The 18979-nt window shown below is 34.9% G+C and overlaps 1 protein-coding gene across 1 annotated transcript; it reads right to left on the bottom strand.

Annotated features, from left to right (window-relative positions):
- Nucleotides 1–4680: 4680 nt before the first annotated feature.
- On the bottom strand, nt 4681–18979 carry LOC592640 (LRP2-binding protein). The gene is made up of 8 exons (XM_011684871.2): nt 18854–18979; nt 16732–17052; nt 15795–15908; nt 14464–14712; nt 13262–13313; nt 9575–9746; nt 7415–7580; nt 4681–6316 (listed from the first exon to the last, which is right to left on the bottom strand). The coding sequence occupies exons 2-8, from the start codon at nt 16990–16992 to the stop codon at nt 6251–6253; spliced, it is 1080 nt and encodes a 359-aa protein (XP_011683173.1). The 5' UTR covers nt 16993–17052; nt 18854–18979; the 3' UTR covers nt 4681–6250.

Genomic DNA, 18979 nt, shown 5'->3' with positions numbered 1-18979 from the left:
CAATTGTTATTTTTTCCACAATTCGATAAAAATGACAATATGAACATACAAAACAACCTATAACTATAGCAACGTAGTTAAGGTATAAAGAAATTCGAATACAATTAAAGGTATAGTACAAAATTAAAACAAACAGAAAGAAAAAAATATATCAAAATGTGGAGGGACAAACAGAGGATTAAGGCCTATCACAGGCTTTATATATATCTAGGAAATATATAATACATAATGATAGAAAATTACGAATAGTTTAGGAACACGCACGCACAGACACACAAGAAAAAGCAAATGACACACAATTAATATTATATCAGGGGGTGTCATACTTAATCAATTCATTTTCATATTTCTTTTTAAAACTCGACAGGATAGGTCAACTCTTTATTTCAGACTCCAGACATTTCCATAACTTTGGATCAATAAATGCGGTGGTAGGAGTATTCCTTGAAATGCATTGTGCGCCAATAACGGCTACCGGAGCTAAAGCTAGGGTAATAATTTCCAAAGCTCTTTTGAAGCGCTTAGAGACGTTTTTTAATCTAATATGCGCTATTTACAATAACCGAATATTATTAAAGCCCCACTGTCCTACTTGTAGCTACTTGCTCCCTCTATATAGAAAACTTCCCCAATCGGTGCGTGTTGGTCCCCATGATCCTCTTTTTCTTATGTTAGCTGAGAGCTGAGTTAATGAGATAGCCACCTGTCAGTGACCTCGCTGTGTGCATGGTCTAATCCCTTCTGGCCCAGTAGTATTGACGGCCTTTAAAGTGGTACGAGAAAATTTATACTTTAATTTAGGAATGCGAATGTGACTGGACCTGTCTAGCCAAGTATAGAGTATGGAACAAACGAACCATTTTCATGAAAACAATCATCACCAAAAAACGTAGGCAGCAGATATTGCAAGTAAGAAACATAAAATGTGCTTAAGCAATTTGTGTATATCCTGAGCTTTATGAAATAAGGGATCCGTGTGTTACAATGGTGATGAACCAGTAATAATGCGCATTGCTTGTTTGTTTCTGTAAAAGTAGAATTTTATTAAGATGCGTTGAAGCGCAGCTTCCCCAGACAATATCGCAGTATGTTGAATAAGATATTATCATTAAGCCATTTACTGATAAATGGTAAGAAGAATCTTGTGAAGTAAATACTTCCCTCAATCAATTTATCGCTCCCACAACCTTCGACATTTTGCATGACATCTCACAAATAAGATTTTTGCAACTCAATTTATCGTCTAAAACATCCCCCCCCCCCATGTCCATATCGTCATAAATACAAATTCCATCTTTCTCAATGTAATAATATTGCACTTTTCCTTGAGGAGAGGATAATAATTCATTTATAATTCTCCAAATTACTTGGTATTACAGCGAACATTTTTTTGATACCTTTTATTGTTACGTATTGCACACCTGACCTGATTTCTGAATGTAGTGTGGACGGATTTCCGGTAGGCCTACCTGATTGGATTCTATATTTCCGATATATCCAATTTTTCTTCCAACATAGTTATTTCAGTTCCAGAGTAAACCAACTTGAAGGCTTAGAAATATGCATTTTCTTACTCCGAATATTTACAAATGGAAAACATACATCATAGATATTATTCAATACATATATGAAACAGTCAAATTGCTTATCAACATTAGAGTCATGCAAATGCATGTTTCAGTCTATTTCCGTTAACATCTCACAAAATTTTGCAATACCATTATCATCTATGACACGCATGGTAAAAGTTTTATATTCATTAAAATCCTCGGCATACTTAATGCAAGTAAAGACTGATAAATGATCACCGACATCTTTATATGTATATCTAAAATATATGTGTAATATATACATAGACCTATTTATATAATTCATGTATATTATAGATATGATAAAGCATTTAATTTTATTTGATATAGTGTGTTTATGACTCATGTAAACGCCAAACATGTGATGAATACTTGTAATTATGTAGTAAGCCTGTACTCAGTACTAAACCTTTAAAGTGTACCGTCGTTATGAAAATAAGCCTACACTAAAGCCCATGTCTAAATGTCCCTAAATATTTGCTACAACAGCTGTCTTCGAACACCTATAACGTTGCGCAAGTAGTTTTATGCATTGATTAAACATTCGTATATGGGTATGTCGCGAATGATGGCTGTGCCACCATTACACAACTCAATAAACAAAATATCAAATTATCAGGTATTACTCTATATATTTATATCTATTTCAAAATCCTGAGTAGTATTTTGTTCGAATTTCTTCCTTGCTCAGTCCATGACAAAAGCCAGTATACAAAATATCAAATTTCGTATCGATGATTATCATTTCAAATGTTATATTATGTTTATTTTTGTAATTAAAAAGGTATTACTCTATATATTTATATCTGTTTCAAAATCTTGAGTAGTATTTTGTTCGATTTGTTGTCATTGCTCAGCCCACGACAAAAGCTATATAATGCCAGATGCTTGGTTGCAATAAATTAAGGTGTCAGTACAGCCACATCCTGTCATGTCATCGTAGTCCATTGAGAGAACTTCCACTATTCTATGGGAGGATATATTTCATGTGATAGATCTGTTGAAAGCTCACCACACGCTGTACACTCTTACGCCCCGATCCGATTGTGGAAGAATTATATTGTCAAAAGCATTTCATATTCGAACATTCAAACATGTGAAATATCAAGTATCGAGGTTTAAGGACTAGGTAGTCTATGAATAGCAATATCGAAATTACGGAGGCCTTAGAAGCCCCCCCCCCCCCCCCGGGCTATAGCCCGGGCTAAATAGGGTTAAATAGTTAAGCAGTTTAACACAGAACCAAAGCGATGAATAAGAGAGAGTAATGATATGGCTAGGGGCGACGGATGCCCTCTCAGCCTTGGGTTAATCACTCAACATCAAAGCGTGCAAAAGATAGAGGGAGAGAGGGGGAGAGTTAGGGGAGAGAGGGGGAGAGTTAGGGGAGAGAGAGAGAGAGAGAGAAAGAGAGATTGTATATACACTGTTGGTCATAATGGTGGAATAATTTTGTTTTACCCCGATTTATGGAAAGATTTTAACAATGATTTAGATAATAGTATACATTCTCAGATTTTATTAAATTATAATTTGTGAGTGTTTGTTTTGCGTGACTGCTAAAGCATGTGTATGCTACTATGCTAATCTACAAGGGGACCTACGTCCTTAAGTCATAACTGACATTAATGAGGAATAATGCCTCATAAAAGGGCACTAATAAAGCATATCGACACGGTTTTGATCCTGGGGGCTCACAGTAACGAGGCCATTGCTTAGCCACTGAATCATGACTGTACGCAGCCGGGGCTAGGGTACGTCGCCGCCCCCACAAATACCAAAAAACAAAGAAAATGCAATAAATTATCAATAATTTATTGCATTTCCCCCGGTCCCCAACATAACAAATTCCTCTGAGGGCAATGCATTATGGGTCAAGGCATGCCCACATGTCCACCATTATGACCAACAGTGTATAGAGAGAGAGAGAGAGAGAGAGACAAAGAGAGAGAGAGAGAGAAAAACAGAGAGAGAAGAGCGGGACAGAAAAGCATGTACAGATAGACAGATCGAAAGACACATTGTTTAAAAATAAGAGGGTAGTCGGAAAGTAGAGAGCGAGAATCAGAGTTTAAAAGAATATGAGTAAGAGAAAGGGATAGAGTGGAAGATATATTAAAAGAGAGGAAAATGGAGTGATAGAAAGGAAGCGATAGGGGAAGAGGAAGATATATCACCATAGTTTCATTGCTATCATCATCACCACCACTACCACTATCACCATTATCCTCCCCCTCCTCATCTGACTATCAACACTTTCATCATCCCCAATGCCATTGCCATCACCACTGCCCACAAAGGACCTATCATCAACATCATTTTTATCATCACCATCAAGATCATCATCAAGATCATCACCAGTATCATCATCATCATCATCAAGATCATCACCAGTATCATCATATTCATCACTATCATCACCACCATCAACATCTTCATCATTATCACCACCATCATCATCACCATTATCCTCCTCCTCCTTATCACCACTATCATTGTCATCATCACCACCATCCTAATCAGCAATATCTTCATCTTCATCACTATCATCACCACCATCATCATCTTCATCACTATCATCATCATCATCATCATCACCATTATCTTCCTCATCACCATCACCACTATCATCATCATCACCACCATCCTAATCAGCAATATCATCATCTTCATCACTATCATCACCACCACCAGCATCATCTTCATCACTATCATCATCATCATCATCATCACCATTATCTTCCTCATCACCATCACCACTATCATCATCATCACCACCATCCTAATCAGCAATATCATCACCATCATTGTCATCATCACCACCACCCTAATCAGCAATATCTTCATCTTCATCACTATCATCACCACCATCATCATCTTCATCACTATCATCATCATCACCATTATCTTCCTCATCACCATCACCACTATCATCATCATCATCACCATCCTAATCAGCAATATCATCATCTTCATCACTATCATCACCACCACCAGCATCATCTTCACCATTACCATCATAATTCACAGTCATCATCATCGCTAAATAAGCCGTACTGATCGAGGCAAATAAACAAAATTAAAAAAATCATTTAAATGTTATCAAGATCTTTTTATGCTGAACAATATATAGATACATTTGAACGATGTACTCATTCAATTAAAAAAATAATTTGGATTAAATAGTCTATTCAATTTTTCAGTACATCTGAAGTACTCTAAATTGTAATGGCTATACCTTATTAGACCATTTCCCTGTTGATTACATTCATCAGAATCAATTCAGTCATTATTTTAATAGACTCTTTTTTTACCTCTGTAAGAAATAATATTTAACTCCCTTCATTGTTCATATTTGTCAACTTCACTTTAATAAACTCAACATTATTGCATTCTTAAAACAACATATTCATATTGAAGTATCTTTTTAAATAATAAATCTATGTACAATTTGAAGAATTCAGTAGAAATTTGACAGTCCAAATACATAGTAAACATATCCATAAAAAGGATAATTTGGAGAAAGTGTGAAAAAATAATACAATCATAAATCAAGGCACTACAGAAGAAACTCTGAAAGGCACATTTTGTTCACAGCCTACTGGCATGTACTTTGGTAGTGTACGAGTGTGAAATTAAAGTCAAAGGCACATTATACATGTAGTTTATAACAATGTTTCTATATACAACACTTTTACTTCAATGTATATCCCAATATAATTTAGATATATAGAAAGGCTAGTGCGTTCAAGAGACTATACAGAATAAGAAGATTTCTACAAGCAGGTGGAAAGCCAGTGAGACAAGAAGCCTATTAGACTGAATAAGACACCATGGAACTAAAGCTTTGCACATTTCATCACACTAGTAGGAGTAAAGGAAAGTAAAGTTAACAATCCCACAAAATTTTGAAGTCTGCTTTGCTGTGTTCATGACTAGAAAGAGCTTAACACTCTTTGTCAAATGAAAATGAAGCTTAAATCACAATTGACCATTATAGCCTTCTTTAAGCAGATGACATAATGCCCTGGGAATAATAAATATATAATATTTACAGTCAACTTGAGCAAAGGACAATAAATCATACAAATTAATATTTTATAAGGTAGGTTCTATGTTTTGATGGAAAGATATTACAAATGCTATTGAACATTATTGAACGCCTCTTGTATTTTAATTCTACAAATCTTCTCAAGTTGTTAAGAAAATATAAAGGTCAGTTTGAATCAAAATAACTAACAGTATTTCTTATGAAAAAGAATATGTTCTTATGATACATGTATCTTGCTTTCTATGTCTGTTAGACAAAAATTGAGAAAATAAAAAGTAAAACATGCCTAAATCACATAAATATATTCTTTTGTGAGACACACTTCACTCAGTATAGATTTTCATTGTCATTTGTTTGAATGTGACTTTGGACCTAATTCAACATCATTTCATTTTAAATGTTTCAAAGAACCAGTCCTTTTCACTACATGAGGCATTATTATATGGCAGTAATGAGGTACACTTAATATACAACTTGATAGCATTATTGCTTTGTTCGTTTTATTGATTTGATCTTTAGAACATTTGTTCATGCTTCTGTGCTCAATCCGTAACTATAAAGGCATTGAAAATGTATATCTTTGATCAAGATGATAATATACCAATTGTGTTTATATTTGTCCATGTGTAACCATGTTCTGTAGCCTCTGAGTGGTTGCTCCATCAAACTGATAAGCCTGAAAAATAAATGAAAATGGAAGAAAAAACAGAACCGGAGAAATGTATTAAGTGTTGAAAGTTAAACATTTAGGAAAAAAACTTTTACTAGTTAAAGATATTAAAAAACTTTTAATAGAAAGGTACGGTACCATTACTGTTGATGAATAGATTTCAGTGAAGAATTTCAAATAAAAAGTGAATGGGACAAAACAAAATGACTCCAAAATGAGAGAGAAAAGCAGAACAAGTCAGGAAGCAGAAGAGCAATGTGCATACCGGTATACAGTCATGTCAAGTGTGGAATGTGGAGGAGATATCATAATGGTTGTTTCGATTTACATGTATAGACAACATACTTATTCAGGTTTAGAGATCACATACGAGTTACAGCAATGAAATAAACATAAAAAATCAGTTATTTATTCAACAAGAAGACATAAGTCACTTGTCCACTTTCACTTCATCTTTCCTCCACTTTTGAAGGAATTTTGTTCTTCTTCAACAATTCACATTTGGGGTTTATTTAACAATTTCATAAACTAAATAAACAAAACCAAACAACTTAATTTAATTGCAGGGGCTAACATTTTTGGGAAAAAGGGCTTCCAATGCCCACATATTACTTTCATTTTTTTTATTAATGATGAGCACTGATAAGAGATATGGGAGAAAAGATAGTAGGGAGAGAAAAAAATTAAAAACAAGAGGTAAGAAAATATTGTTATGAATCCAATGTAAGCAATCTAACATGGGAGTGTCGTGGTCGTGTGGTTTAAGGTGCTTGACTGGAGATGCGAAGGTCGAGGGTTCAAATCCCGACACGACACTAACATCCTTTGGCAAGATATTTACCTGCACTTGCTACTCTCCACCCAGGTGTTAAATGGGTACCCGGTAGGATGCGAAAGTTCATGTGGTTGGACGAGCAAGTGTGCGCTTGTAAAATGGCGACTAGCTGGAATGCTCCCCAGGGAGTGGAAAATGTGCACACATTTTGTGCGAGTAAGCCTGAATCCGATGACTGGGGTAATAATATATCTGTAAAGTACTTAGGCACATCGTTGGATCGGTGTATTGTGCGCTATATAAAAACATAATATTATTATTATTCTTACTCTAGAGTAGTAATGTTGTGCAAGGTCTTTGTCTTTCTTGACCCCATGACCTAGATGAAGACACCTAGCGTAGTAGAAACATGCCATGGCCACGCCTTTAGCAACGAATACCGGTAGACAGTCTGTAGCTTTACTGAGCTCCTCAAAGTTATCAACCTGGGACAATCTGTATGAGGAGCAGACAACAGGAAGGTTTAGTCTGATAGAGTATTCTTGAATATTCAGTTTAGATCTAGAACAAAACAGTAAGAATTTATCTCTATTTGTAATTGAGAGCCAACGGGTCACAAATTCCATGTTGATTTTAGATACAGATAACTTTTTTCCTTCTACGATAATATAAAACATGTATGTGGGAATCGTATTTGATAATACAAGGAGCTGCCGCAATCTTAACTAAACAAATATTTTCACAGAGAAAAAAACAAAAACTAAATTTCAAATTCTAACTCTGTCAAATCTCTGGCTACACCTCGGTGTGGGAAAATAGTAGAGGATTGGGTTTAACCAGTAAAAAGTAAACCTAGGTTCAAAACTAAACACTTTCCAAAGCAATCGGCTAAGAGTTATCTTTTGTCCAATTGCAAATTACTGCAGTTTCCCAGACGGTAGCTAAACTATTCATTCGATACTACCAGTGTTAATTTTCCGCTATTATCTCTATCAAATACTGGTTACGAGAGAACATTTATCAAACAATATCAACAGCGCTTTAGAACTCTCATCTAATCATGTAATAATAATAAGACACTTATCATACTAAGAGAAAAGATAGACCAATTACTTTCCCATTATATTTTTGATAAATGAGATGGTAGCTTTACTTACTTATGCAAGTAATTTTTACAGCTTCAGTTCATATATCCTGTTTTCAAATTGCATAATACTTCCGCAAACCAAACCCAACTCAAGTTTAATATTCCTCTCCCATTTTATTCAACCTCTAATTAAGATAGATGAATCAGTATGGTTCTCAGAAAATAGTCTATTTTTAGAACCCAGTTTAGGAACCAGGTTACATTTGAAGAGGTTCTGAATCACGATTCGCACGAAGGTAGGTTTAATCTTGGTTTCAATAAAAATACTTTCACCATGTCGCCGAATGACAGCTATCAAAAGTGTTCTTATTAATACTAGGCGAATGACTCGGCAACAACTGCCAAGTACTACTCGCTCACAAACACTCTTTCAATGAAACTTTATACTCGGTTTTAGTATCGCATGTTTGTTTTGGTAGTAAATCCTTCTGTTACGTGCGGCTTGTGGTGGGTGTTAGAACTGGACTTTTACAAACGATACAAGGGTTTAAAGTTCTGATTAATATTCTATTCTAACCCTTCATGTAGTGTGATCCTGGTATATTTTAGTTTGGGAATTTTGATTCATTCATCTTTGAATGTTATTGAGCAGGCGTGTCTGTTACCCTATCAATCAATCAATACCAATATCCTTCTCAATGATGGCAGGATATCAGGGAAAGAGTAGGAGCTAGAGTAATGGTACTCAAAGAGGTACATGATGGCGCTCCGAGCGAGTTGGCGGGTGGGGGGTTTCGGGGAGTAAGATTAGAGTATGATTTCATATATCAATTCATTAAAGCAAGTTCTATTTTTATTTATTCATAGATGAATTGTATTATTGATCCATGGGCGCGAGGGGGGGGGGGTGAGAAAATGGTTCTGGGAAAGAGTAAATTCACTCTGAAATGTGTTCTGGGTAAAAAAAAAATATTTAAAAAAGCCATCGCACTAGACACTCTTGAAAAAAAACAAATATGATATTGATTAATAATATCTGAATAGATGTCAAAACCTGATAGTATTTCCTTGCCATTGTTTTTGGATCTTAACTAATGAAATCAAGGAATGTTTTCATCTTCTGAAATCATGAAGATGGAGTTGAATATATACTCTCTTTTTTCCCCGTTAGTTGGTTTTCAATCAATAATTGATTCCATGAGTGGAATGTCTTGAAAGATATGTGAATTATCACAACCAACTGAACACTGAACAAGAAACTTACAACAAATTCTACACATATTATATGTCTTCTTTTTTTCTTTCTCTTGTACAAACAAACTTAATGTGTGCAGCAATTTTTGTACGCCATACTTCTTAAACAAATAATTAACCAGTATACACACAGCAAATATCTACATACCTTGCAGCTAGTTCTGCAGCCTTGGTATAGAGCTTGGTAGAGTAATAGTGAGCCACTAAATGACCCATGGAATACACGTTCCCTCGTTCGGAAGATTCCTTCAAACACTCAAATGCAGAGTCTACGTCCTTCTTACAACCCTGACCTGTGGCATACAGAATCCCAAGAGCTCCTGTTGAAAGTTCATTAAAGGAGAGATAAATGAAATGAACAAAAGTAGCATTGAAAGACATACATGGGTATAAGAGAGAGAGAGAGAGAGAGAGAGAGAGAGAGAGAGAGAGAGAGAGAGGGGTGGGAGAGAGACAAGAGAGAGAGAGAGAGAGAGAGAGGGAGGGGGAGGGAGAGAGAGAGAGAGAGAGACTACAAAAGACATAGAGAGAAAGGTAGAGAGAGAGAGAGAGAGAGAAAGCAAGACAGACTCTGATAAATACAAAGGCAATGGTAGAGAGGATGAGAAAAGATAATGAAGAAAAGAATATAAACACAATTTTAGAAGGAAAGAGAGCTAAAAACAGACGGACAGACAATATTTAATGGCTATAGGAATGGCAATTAAGTGAATAAAATGACGCTATCAGAAATTGTAAATGTTTCTTGCTCATGTCACTGCAGCGAAATTATTTCTTGATTTCATCAGATCAATTTACAGTACGTTATCAAGACATATAGGCATAATAAAACAGTCACAGGGTATACTGTACTTACACATAACTTGACGATAAAGCTCTCCTTTGTAAAAATTTAACTGCCAACTATTAAAAAGAATGCAATTAATTTCTACTATCCTATGTGAATTCAATTTGTCCTCCATTAAAGCTCTTACAAATCACATCTGTAAGATGATCATTGCTTCTTTCTAGATCCACTAGAAAAGCTTCTAAACGCGATTGTTTATGTTATGAAACATAAATAGAAGAAGAGGTAGAAGCCAATTAGCGTTTGGTGTATCTTTAGTAGTTTACAGCAATATGCAGCCTTAATCCAGTCTGTTCTTCCATTGCCATAACATTTCACCTCACTTTCATATACTTTTAATATGATATTTGAATTTTGACATTGTGCCACTTTGATGAAAATGCATACCGTATGTAGACCGAATCTTTTTCTAATGAACAATATAAGATCATATGCAAAAGGTCACAATTAAGTCACATCTTTTTTAATTTTTGGAAAACAAAAAAGTTGTAAAACTTGAATTATTCCCAAGTATTCCTTTGACTTGAATACTTAAACATTTGAAGTCTTAACAAATCTGAAGAATTCCTTTATATCTGACTAATTCATACACTTTATTTATTTGAATTAATCCTGGCAAACATTCAACCAAAGAAGGGTACTTGAACAGTATTTAGATAGTCAACGATGATGAAGAGAATCAAAACAGAGAAATGCAAATAAAGAGATCTAAAATTATTCTTAAAATTTCCATAGAGAGGTTGTATTCAAGCAGAGGGAAATTTATTTCAGGATTTATGAAAAATTGGGCTACGGTAGTTATAATGATGTCAAGCTGACAAGCCAACAATAAATTCAAGTTTTGTTTTTGAATCCGCTTTGCGAGGGACTTCACAACTGAAATTGAAGCTATATGGTCATTGTGCAGAGGGAAGATCATCAAAATAGTGATCATGTGTTTGCGAGTTAACCATACAAATAGGAGTGTTACATATGTCCTAGACTGATCTGAGAAGGTGTTCAACTATTTTTGTGCCCCCTTAGTTTCAAGAGTAAAAGTTTGATTTCTGCATACTTTGTTTTTTGTTGTTTAAAGGCCCACTGCACTACTTGTAGCTACCTGCGCCCTCTATATAATAAACAATGCCTAATCGGTGACCATTGGTCCCCGATGATCCTCTTTTTCTTATGTTAACTGAGAGCTGAGTTGATGAGATAACCACCTGTCCAGTGACCGACCTTGCAGAGCGGTATAAATCCCTCCTGTAAACTAGTACAGATGAGCTTTAAAGCATATATCTTATGCTGGAGTAAATTCCACAGTGATTTTGTATCTGTTTCCATTTAAAGTACAGACAAACATTAAATTCTTAATCCGAATTCATTCTTGGGTGGAATATGCCGTGCATGGCATGAAAGCATTTAATCTTTCCTATCTGTTTACACATTGATGACACATTAACATTTATCAATCCCAGGTCTTATGCAATGTATTTTCCTTGTATATGTCATATTACAAGGTGCAAGCATCACAATAATTGTGAGAACAAATTCCCTTTTTTCATATTTGGAAAATTATCATAATAGATGTACCTGTATATATTTCTTGTTTTGCTATAACTACTATAATCTTGTGAGAAAGTACCCAATAATTGGCAATTGGTAGGGGAAAATATTAAAAAATGTATGAAATTAAGAAAGGAAGAACCTGGGAAAATTGTGTTCAAATGCATAACACTAAAAAAGGCCCACTTATAATGAAAGCAGGATTTGATAAAAATCAAATTTCGTTGGAAAATAATATTGCATGCAGGCATAATACATAATAGTAAACAATGACATCTCTAATGGCTAGGTTTGAAAGAAAGTAACATCCTGTCTACTCTTTACAATCACATCAAGAATAGTTTTAGATGATGAATTCCATCAATTTATTGAGCAATGAAATCCATTATTTCCCTAGGTTAACTTTATTTAGAATTCTTTAACCCATTTAAAAAAAAAACTTTTATTTAGAACTCATGTCAAGGTCCTCAAGGATCTTAAGCTCTGTTTTGGATGAAAAAAGTGCAATGATGCAATTGCAATGGAATAACCCTTGTTATGATATTGGCGGAACCAATTGGAAAATGTGAATTTTTGTGTGAAAACTATTGTCAAGTGGCTTTTAATAACTATCATTTTTACTTTTGATCTTGCAAGAAAATTCACATTCAATTCTTTTTTATACCAAGTCCATAGCTGTCATCACCCCCTATTTGGGGGCCTGATTACACAATGAGCAAAACAAGAGAAATGAAACTGAAGATGAAGATTTCAACCATTCCCGTTCAGGGAAAGTAACTAATCGTGTTCTCAATTTGGAGCAATTTCTCAAGCACCTACAGGTAGGGAACGTACATGTAATGGAAATTAATACCTGGCTGTTAGATATTTAGATTTATTCTTATCATATACATCAATACTCTTTAAAGCCCCTCTGCACCAGTTTGGCATGGAGGGATTATACCTTCCTGCGAGGTCACTGGCAGGTGGTTATATCTCATCACATCCGCTCTCAATTAACATAAGAAAAAGGGCATCATGGGAGATCAATGGGTACCGCTTAGGCATTGATGGCTGTATAGAGGGCGCAAGTAGCTACAAGTAGTGCAGTTCTGCTTCAATGATAATAATAATAATATCTGAGATCTGTAAGAATCCACTTGAAAGCAAATACTCAAGGGAAACTTGTGAAACAAACAACAACAACAAAAATATATAGATCACATAACAGTTACTTGTCAAGGTCCTTTTCCTCTTTTATCTGCAAGTTTCATTTTTTCTGTCATACAAAAATATCTAGGCATACAAGAGTTCTTGTGATATCAAGCACTTCTTGGTATTGCTTCTTTACTAGCATTGTACAAAATAAAAATGGTAAAGACAGAAATAACAGTAGCAGATGAAAGAAAAACAAAAGAAAAGGGAATCTAAAGGGCAAGAAGAAAGAAAAAAAAAATACTGTACCTTGTGATTCTAGACTCCCGTTTCCAGTCGCTTCAGAATGCCAGAAGAAAGCCTTGGAAAGTGAAACCAAATCAAATAACAATCAATCTCCATTGATCCTTCTTATTAATGGTTGCTACGGACTAATGGTTGCTATAGAATTGCAAAGGACCCTTAACATGACAATAAAACACTTTATACAAATTGTTAACTTAGACCTTGTGGTCTAGCATACATGATTCATTGATGACCGACAGATTGATCCTGATATACTTTTCAGGATTACAACCGTAAACTATTGAAACTAGAGCAATCTTGGACGGATGTTATGGAATCATGGAGTCAAAAGGGGAACTGAAAAAAGGTGACTTTTTTTTCTTCAAAATAACTGTGGTATGAAATTGTAATTATTTTGATAAAGTTATTTCACATAATGATATGAAGATATGAATCATATAGAATATGATCTAAACAATACCTCAGGAAAAATAATTCATAAGAAATTCTGAAATCAAGGGTATTTTGCAGTTTAGTACTTCTAAGATAGACTTTAAAAAAAAATTTGTTCAAGGCATATCAAATTCTAAAAGCATTCTCTATAAGAAAATGGAAAAAAAGAAAGAAAAAAAAAACCCATCTCACTGACGTAAAGGGCCAATAAAATCAATCTGAAGGGCTAAAATTAACCATAGCCCCAGATCTACAGACCACTTTAAATATTTTGAGGCAGCTTAAACGTCATGCCTTTCTTGCCTACATGGAAGGGACAATTACATTGCACACAATTAATGTAGGGTTTCTCATTTTATATGAAATTAGTGGAATGTGCAGCATTCTCTATATTTTGAGATAAAGTTGGTCACCTAAGCAGTTTTCTATACTTCAAGGCTGGCAATCCTGATTATTTTCATATAATGGCAATGTTAAAAGTATATGTGTTTTGTTGCTTATACCATTTTACCAATATTGTCGAATTAAATCTATCACAGTGAATACTATGTGAAAGAGAACAAAAACATTGTGAAACCTTCAATGGTTCAAAATCACAACTGAGTATATTTAGATGTAAGATGGCAGCATTCCTCTTTTTTAATATTGAATTATTCAATCACCATTTGATTATCCCCTTGCTTTGAGAGATAAATAAAAGGAAATTAAAAAATAAAAACTCATGACTAAATGGCTGGGTCATTTTTTTGGGTGTAAATTGCCATGCATATCACCTTTTTAAGATCTCTTGTGTCATCTCTGCAGTAAAGCATTCCTAGAGCTGTTTGAGCCTTGATACTTGCTTTAGGATTCCCATCGTCTGCTGCTAGGATCCAATACCTCTCTGCTTCACGGTCTGATTGCTTGACACCACAACCCTCAAAATACGCACGTCCTATGTTGTACTGAGCAAATGGTAACAGATGCTGAGCCCATTTAGCATCCGAGTCTGCCACATCCTTCATGTACTCAAAACCCCTTTTCTGAAAAGTTTTTTTAAAAATGAAAAAATAAGATTAGATAGATAGATAGATGATAGATAAATGGTATTTATTGATTCATTTCCATGTATCGCAGTTACAAGTAACTGAATTGTGCAAGAATAAAACATTGATGATGAAGACAATTATACATTTCGAGTGATATCACAGTAAAAAGTAACTGAATTGCACATGAGTAAATTGCTGGAAAAAAGCAAGTATACATTTCAAGATGTCACACTACAATCTACATAATTATGAAGAGCGTGTATATACTATATACCATTAATCTTATACAATATTTCAATTTAAAAATTTGAGTTAAAAAGAAAGAGAGATGGGAAAGCAGGAGAGAGAGAAAGAAAAAGAGAAAGAGAGAGAGAAAGAGAGAGAGAGAGAGAGAGAGAGAGAGGGGAGAAAGGGGACAGATGGACAGAGAGGGAAAACAATTATGTACATGTTGATAAAATACAAAGATACATTGCAAGACAAATATGAATATTATAAGGTGAACATTAGAGATATTAAAATATAAATATAGATATGCATCACATTCTTCATGTCATAAAAAATACATTGACTAACTTGGTAAAAAAATCAGACAAATGCATAGACCAGGTCTAACGCAATTTACAACTTAAAATGAGAATGACCTATAAGAATGACATAGAGAGAAATGTTTTAGTTTCAGACCAAACAGTCTAAAGGAAAATACTTCATAACTTGATATTTCTTTCTATTTTTATATATTTTTTTAGAAGAGAATAAAATATACAAATGTATAATATGAGGGGGATGGAGGGAGAAGGACCAACACGTATATACATGTTATTAATCTCACTCGTTAAGCAATAGGCCAATTGAATTTTTCTTTAATCAACTATAACGTTTTACCATGATTAATTTCCTTGTCATGAAAAACAATTTCAAGAAACATTTATCACTGCCTTTCTAGCATTACCAAATCTTTTATCAATATGATATTGAAAATGGTGTAACATTAGGACCAAATAAAGAGAATGTATAAGTTTTGAACAAGTGACATTCTACATGTACATCTGTGTGCAACGTTAGAACAGCTTTACCATGTCTTTCTCCGTTCCAATTCCATCAAAGTAAATGATGCCCAGCTGGTATTGCGCCTGTAGATCATTCTCTCTAATGTCATAGAAGTACTTCTTAGCCTCTTTGTATCTTTCCTGTAAAAATCAATGTAAATCAAAATACAGGAGAAAAAATTAACAATTTCCACGATATATGACAAATAAATTCAAATTGTCTTTTGTTTTGAATTGAAATCGTTACTAATTATATTACACTACCTTTTGTCATAAAGACCAGTACATTCTCATTAAACATCTTCAGCAGATATAAGTAGTATTTGTTATCATCACAATACATCCAGGGGAGTGTTTCACAAAGACTAAGATCAACTTTAAGTTGAACTTAACTATAACAGACCTTTCATGCCACTAGTTCCTCTAACCATTCCTGGCATTGGTTTCTCAAGGAACGAACAAATCATGGTCACAAATCTTCAGAATTTACCTTTTTTGATAGTTCATTATTGAAGGAAAAAACATCATCTAAAGATCATAATTGAGAAACCAATGGTGAGAGCAACCAGTGGCACGAACAGCCTGCCGTAGTTAAGTTCAACTTATAGTCGATCTCAGTCTTTGTGAAACACCCCCCAGGAGTAGTTGAAGAGGCCACGAGTAATCACCTCAATGATTATCTAATCTATTGAATTTTTGATAAATCACAATAGCATTGATAAATTTTTGTTCACAAACACTTAGCTGCGCCTTGAGCATTTGACTGTCAAGTGGATTTGGCGCCTTATAAATCTTATGTATTATTATTATTATTATTATTATTATTATTAATACCACAAATGATACCAAAGCAGAAAAGTAATTTTGTTATTCACATGTCACTCTCGAGAGTAAGTTGATATAGTTACTTAAATTAAAAAGAAAGAAAGTAAAAAGGAGTCAGTATACTGTTTACGTTTCTCACCTGTTCAAAGTAGAATTGAGCAAGCTGAAAGGTGGCGACTGGATCTCCTTTCTTAACTTTGTCTAGTAAGAGTGCTTCCACTTTCTCATTCAGTTCCTGCTCTTCCTTATCTTTTCGCTCAGCATCATCTAAGATGTGTAAGCTCTTAGTACCGGCAGTGAGTTCTGTTCCAAGGCTACCTATGCTACCTGAGCGTAAGCTCTTTGTTCCTGGTAAAGGCTCTGCAGGAAGGGTGCTCTGCTTCGTCAGTGCATGCTCCATTTTTCTTTTCCTTTTTTTTCTTATGAAGCAGTTAAAGAATGATGGATGTATTTGTCTTATCTAAAGTATAAAAATAAATCAATTAATAATGGTAATAATTTGATGCGAATTAAAGTAAAGATGAAAACTGTGAGTTGGAGTTCCAAGTTAAAATCATGGTAGATAGATCTATCTAGTAATTTAGCACAATTAGCAGCAGCAGCAAACATCATAATTATACAGTTCATGTAGACTACTACTAGTAGACTACTACTAGTGTTTCTAGACTTCCGCAAATATTTTTTTGTGTCAGAAAAGACTAGTAAATTAGACTAAAACTTAATAAGTCCAAACTTCTTAAAAAATTACAAATACAATACAAATTAAAATCAATTCTCATTCTCAATTACTTGTAAATTCTCAATTAAATTACAATCATGACAACTAATAGAAAAATACTCCAAAAATAACAAGAAAATTGACACGAAACAGGCAAGGTACATAACGACTTTTAACTCATGATCTGACTTTAGATCTACTTGGTCTTGGACATTGAATGAATATTTACTTCATTTTGGGTATGTTTTAGTAGGGTATCTCCATGCCGGAGTTACGGGTCAAATTTTGGATACCTTTCTAAACAAGCGCCAATCTTTCTATTCTAACGTCATCGGAAAGTTGAGAAAAAAAATTGTACTTTAGGTCTGCTAATTTAGGTCAATAGATTCTAGAGTAAAGGAGCCCATTTTCGGCCACTTAAGACAAAATCCTATTTTTAGGACTCTTTACTTCCTATTTATTATCATTTCTTGTTCAAATCATGAAGCAAATATTATTATTATTTAAACGAAAAAAGAATCCCAGAAAAAAATCACAAATTGCCATGACAATATTCATTTCAATTTTCACTGTTTTGGAGCCGGTTATCGGCCGAGCGTTTCAGTTTACGGCCGCATGTACAAAGTCAATAGGAAGCGCTCGCGCGCGCCGTGCGTTTCCGCGCTGATGTACAGCACAAGCGGGCGGAGCAGGTATTCCACGCCGGAGCTCCCTGGTGCTCGCCTGGCCGAAGACAGGCACAGCGGTGATCGGAAGTTGGAATCTGAATTAGACAGAGATATCGTGTGTGCGTCGCGGTGTGCGGCTGCATTGATTTAATACATGCGATGAGATACTTTTGAGCTTGCGACTAGCACAAAATCGGGCTCTAAATCTGAAAAATACTTGAAATAAAGCTCATTTTATGGTACCCATATTTCTTACAGACACGCGTAAGATACTCGATTTTTCAGATTTGGGTAGCGGGACCGGCGATTACATCGCTAAAATGTGATATTTTAGGATATATTTTCCATTGCAAATGTGGTTCTTCAGTGACACTGGCATGGTATGGTATGTGTGGGATATGTGTTATGCTATTATGCGATGTATTTTAGAGTGATTTTACCTTGCATCCAACCAATCGGCCGAAAACTGGAGCTGGCCGATTACCGGCTCCGGCTTTACTCTAGATCTAAGTCACTACTAACAGTTAACGTTAGGTGTCATCAAGATCAATCGTCACTAAAGTACAGATTTTGAGTGAAATCAGTTGAGTTTTGTACAGTGGTGTTTGAAATGTTGAGAATCAATAAAGCTTTTAATACACAGCCAGGATAGTAATGCAGATATGACTAGATCTAGACTAGATCTAGACCTAGACTGTGTGGGCACAGCCGACTAGACTGCCACAGGTCCTCACACTCCACAACATAAAACTAAACAGGTGGGAACACACGGTATAACAAGAGCAACTTTAAGCTGGAAATTGTATCCCATCCTGGTAATGGATCACAAAAATACGAGAACTAGTTAAGTTCATTTTTAATTTTAAGAAACTTACACAGAAATTCCATCCTATTCTCTTGAAGAAAAGGGGGTAATTTGACCTTGATTAGCTTGACGGGATCGGGAGGTCGAGCAGCTAGCAGCGTCCTGTTGTCGTGGTGATCGTGATATCGATAGCGGT

Source organism: Strongylocentrotus purpuratus, unplaced genomic scaffold (assembly GCF_000002235.5).
Source record: "Strongylocentrotus purpuratus isolate Spur 01 unplaced genomic scaffold, Spur_5.0 spur5_scaffold_15, whole genome shotgun sequence".
NCBI classification, from domain to species: Eukaryota; Metazoa; Echinodermata; class Echinoidea; order Camarodonta; family Strongylocentrotidae; genus Strongylocentrotus; species Strongylocentrotus purpuratus.
Note: the sequence above shows the minus strand (reverse complement) of the source record. Positions and strands in the feature narration are given on the sequence as shown.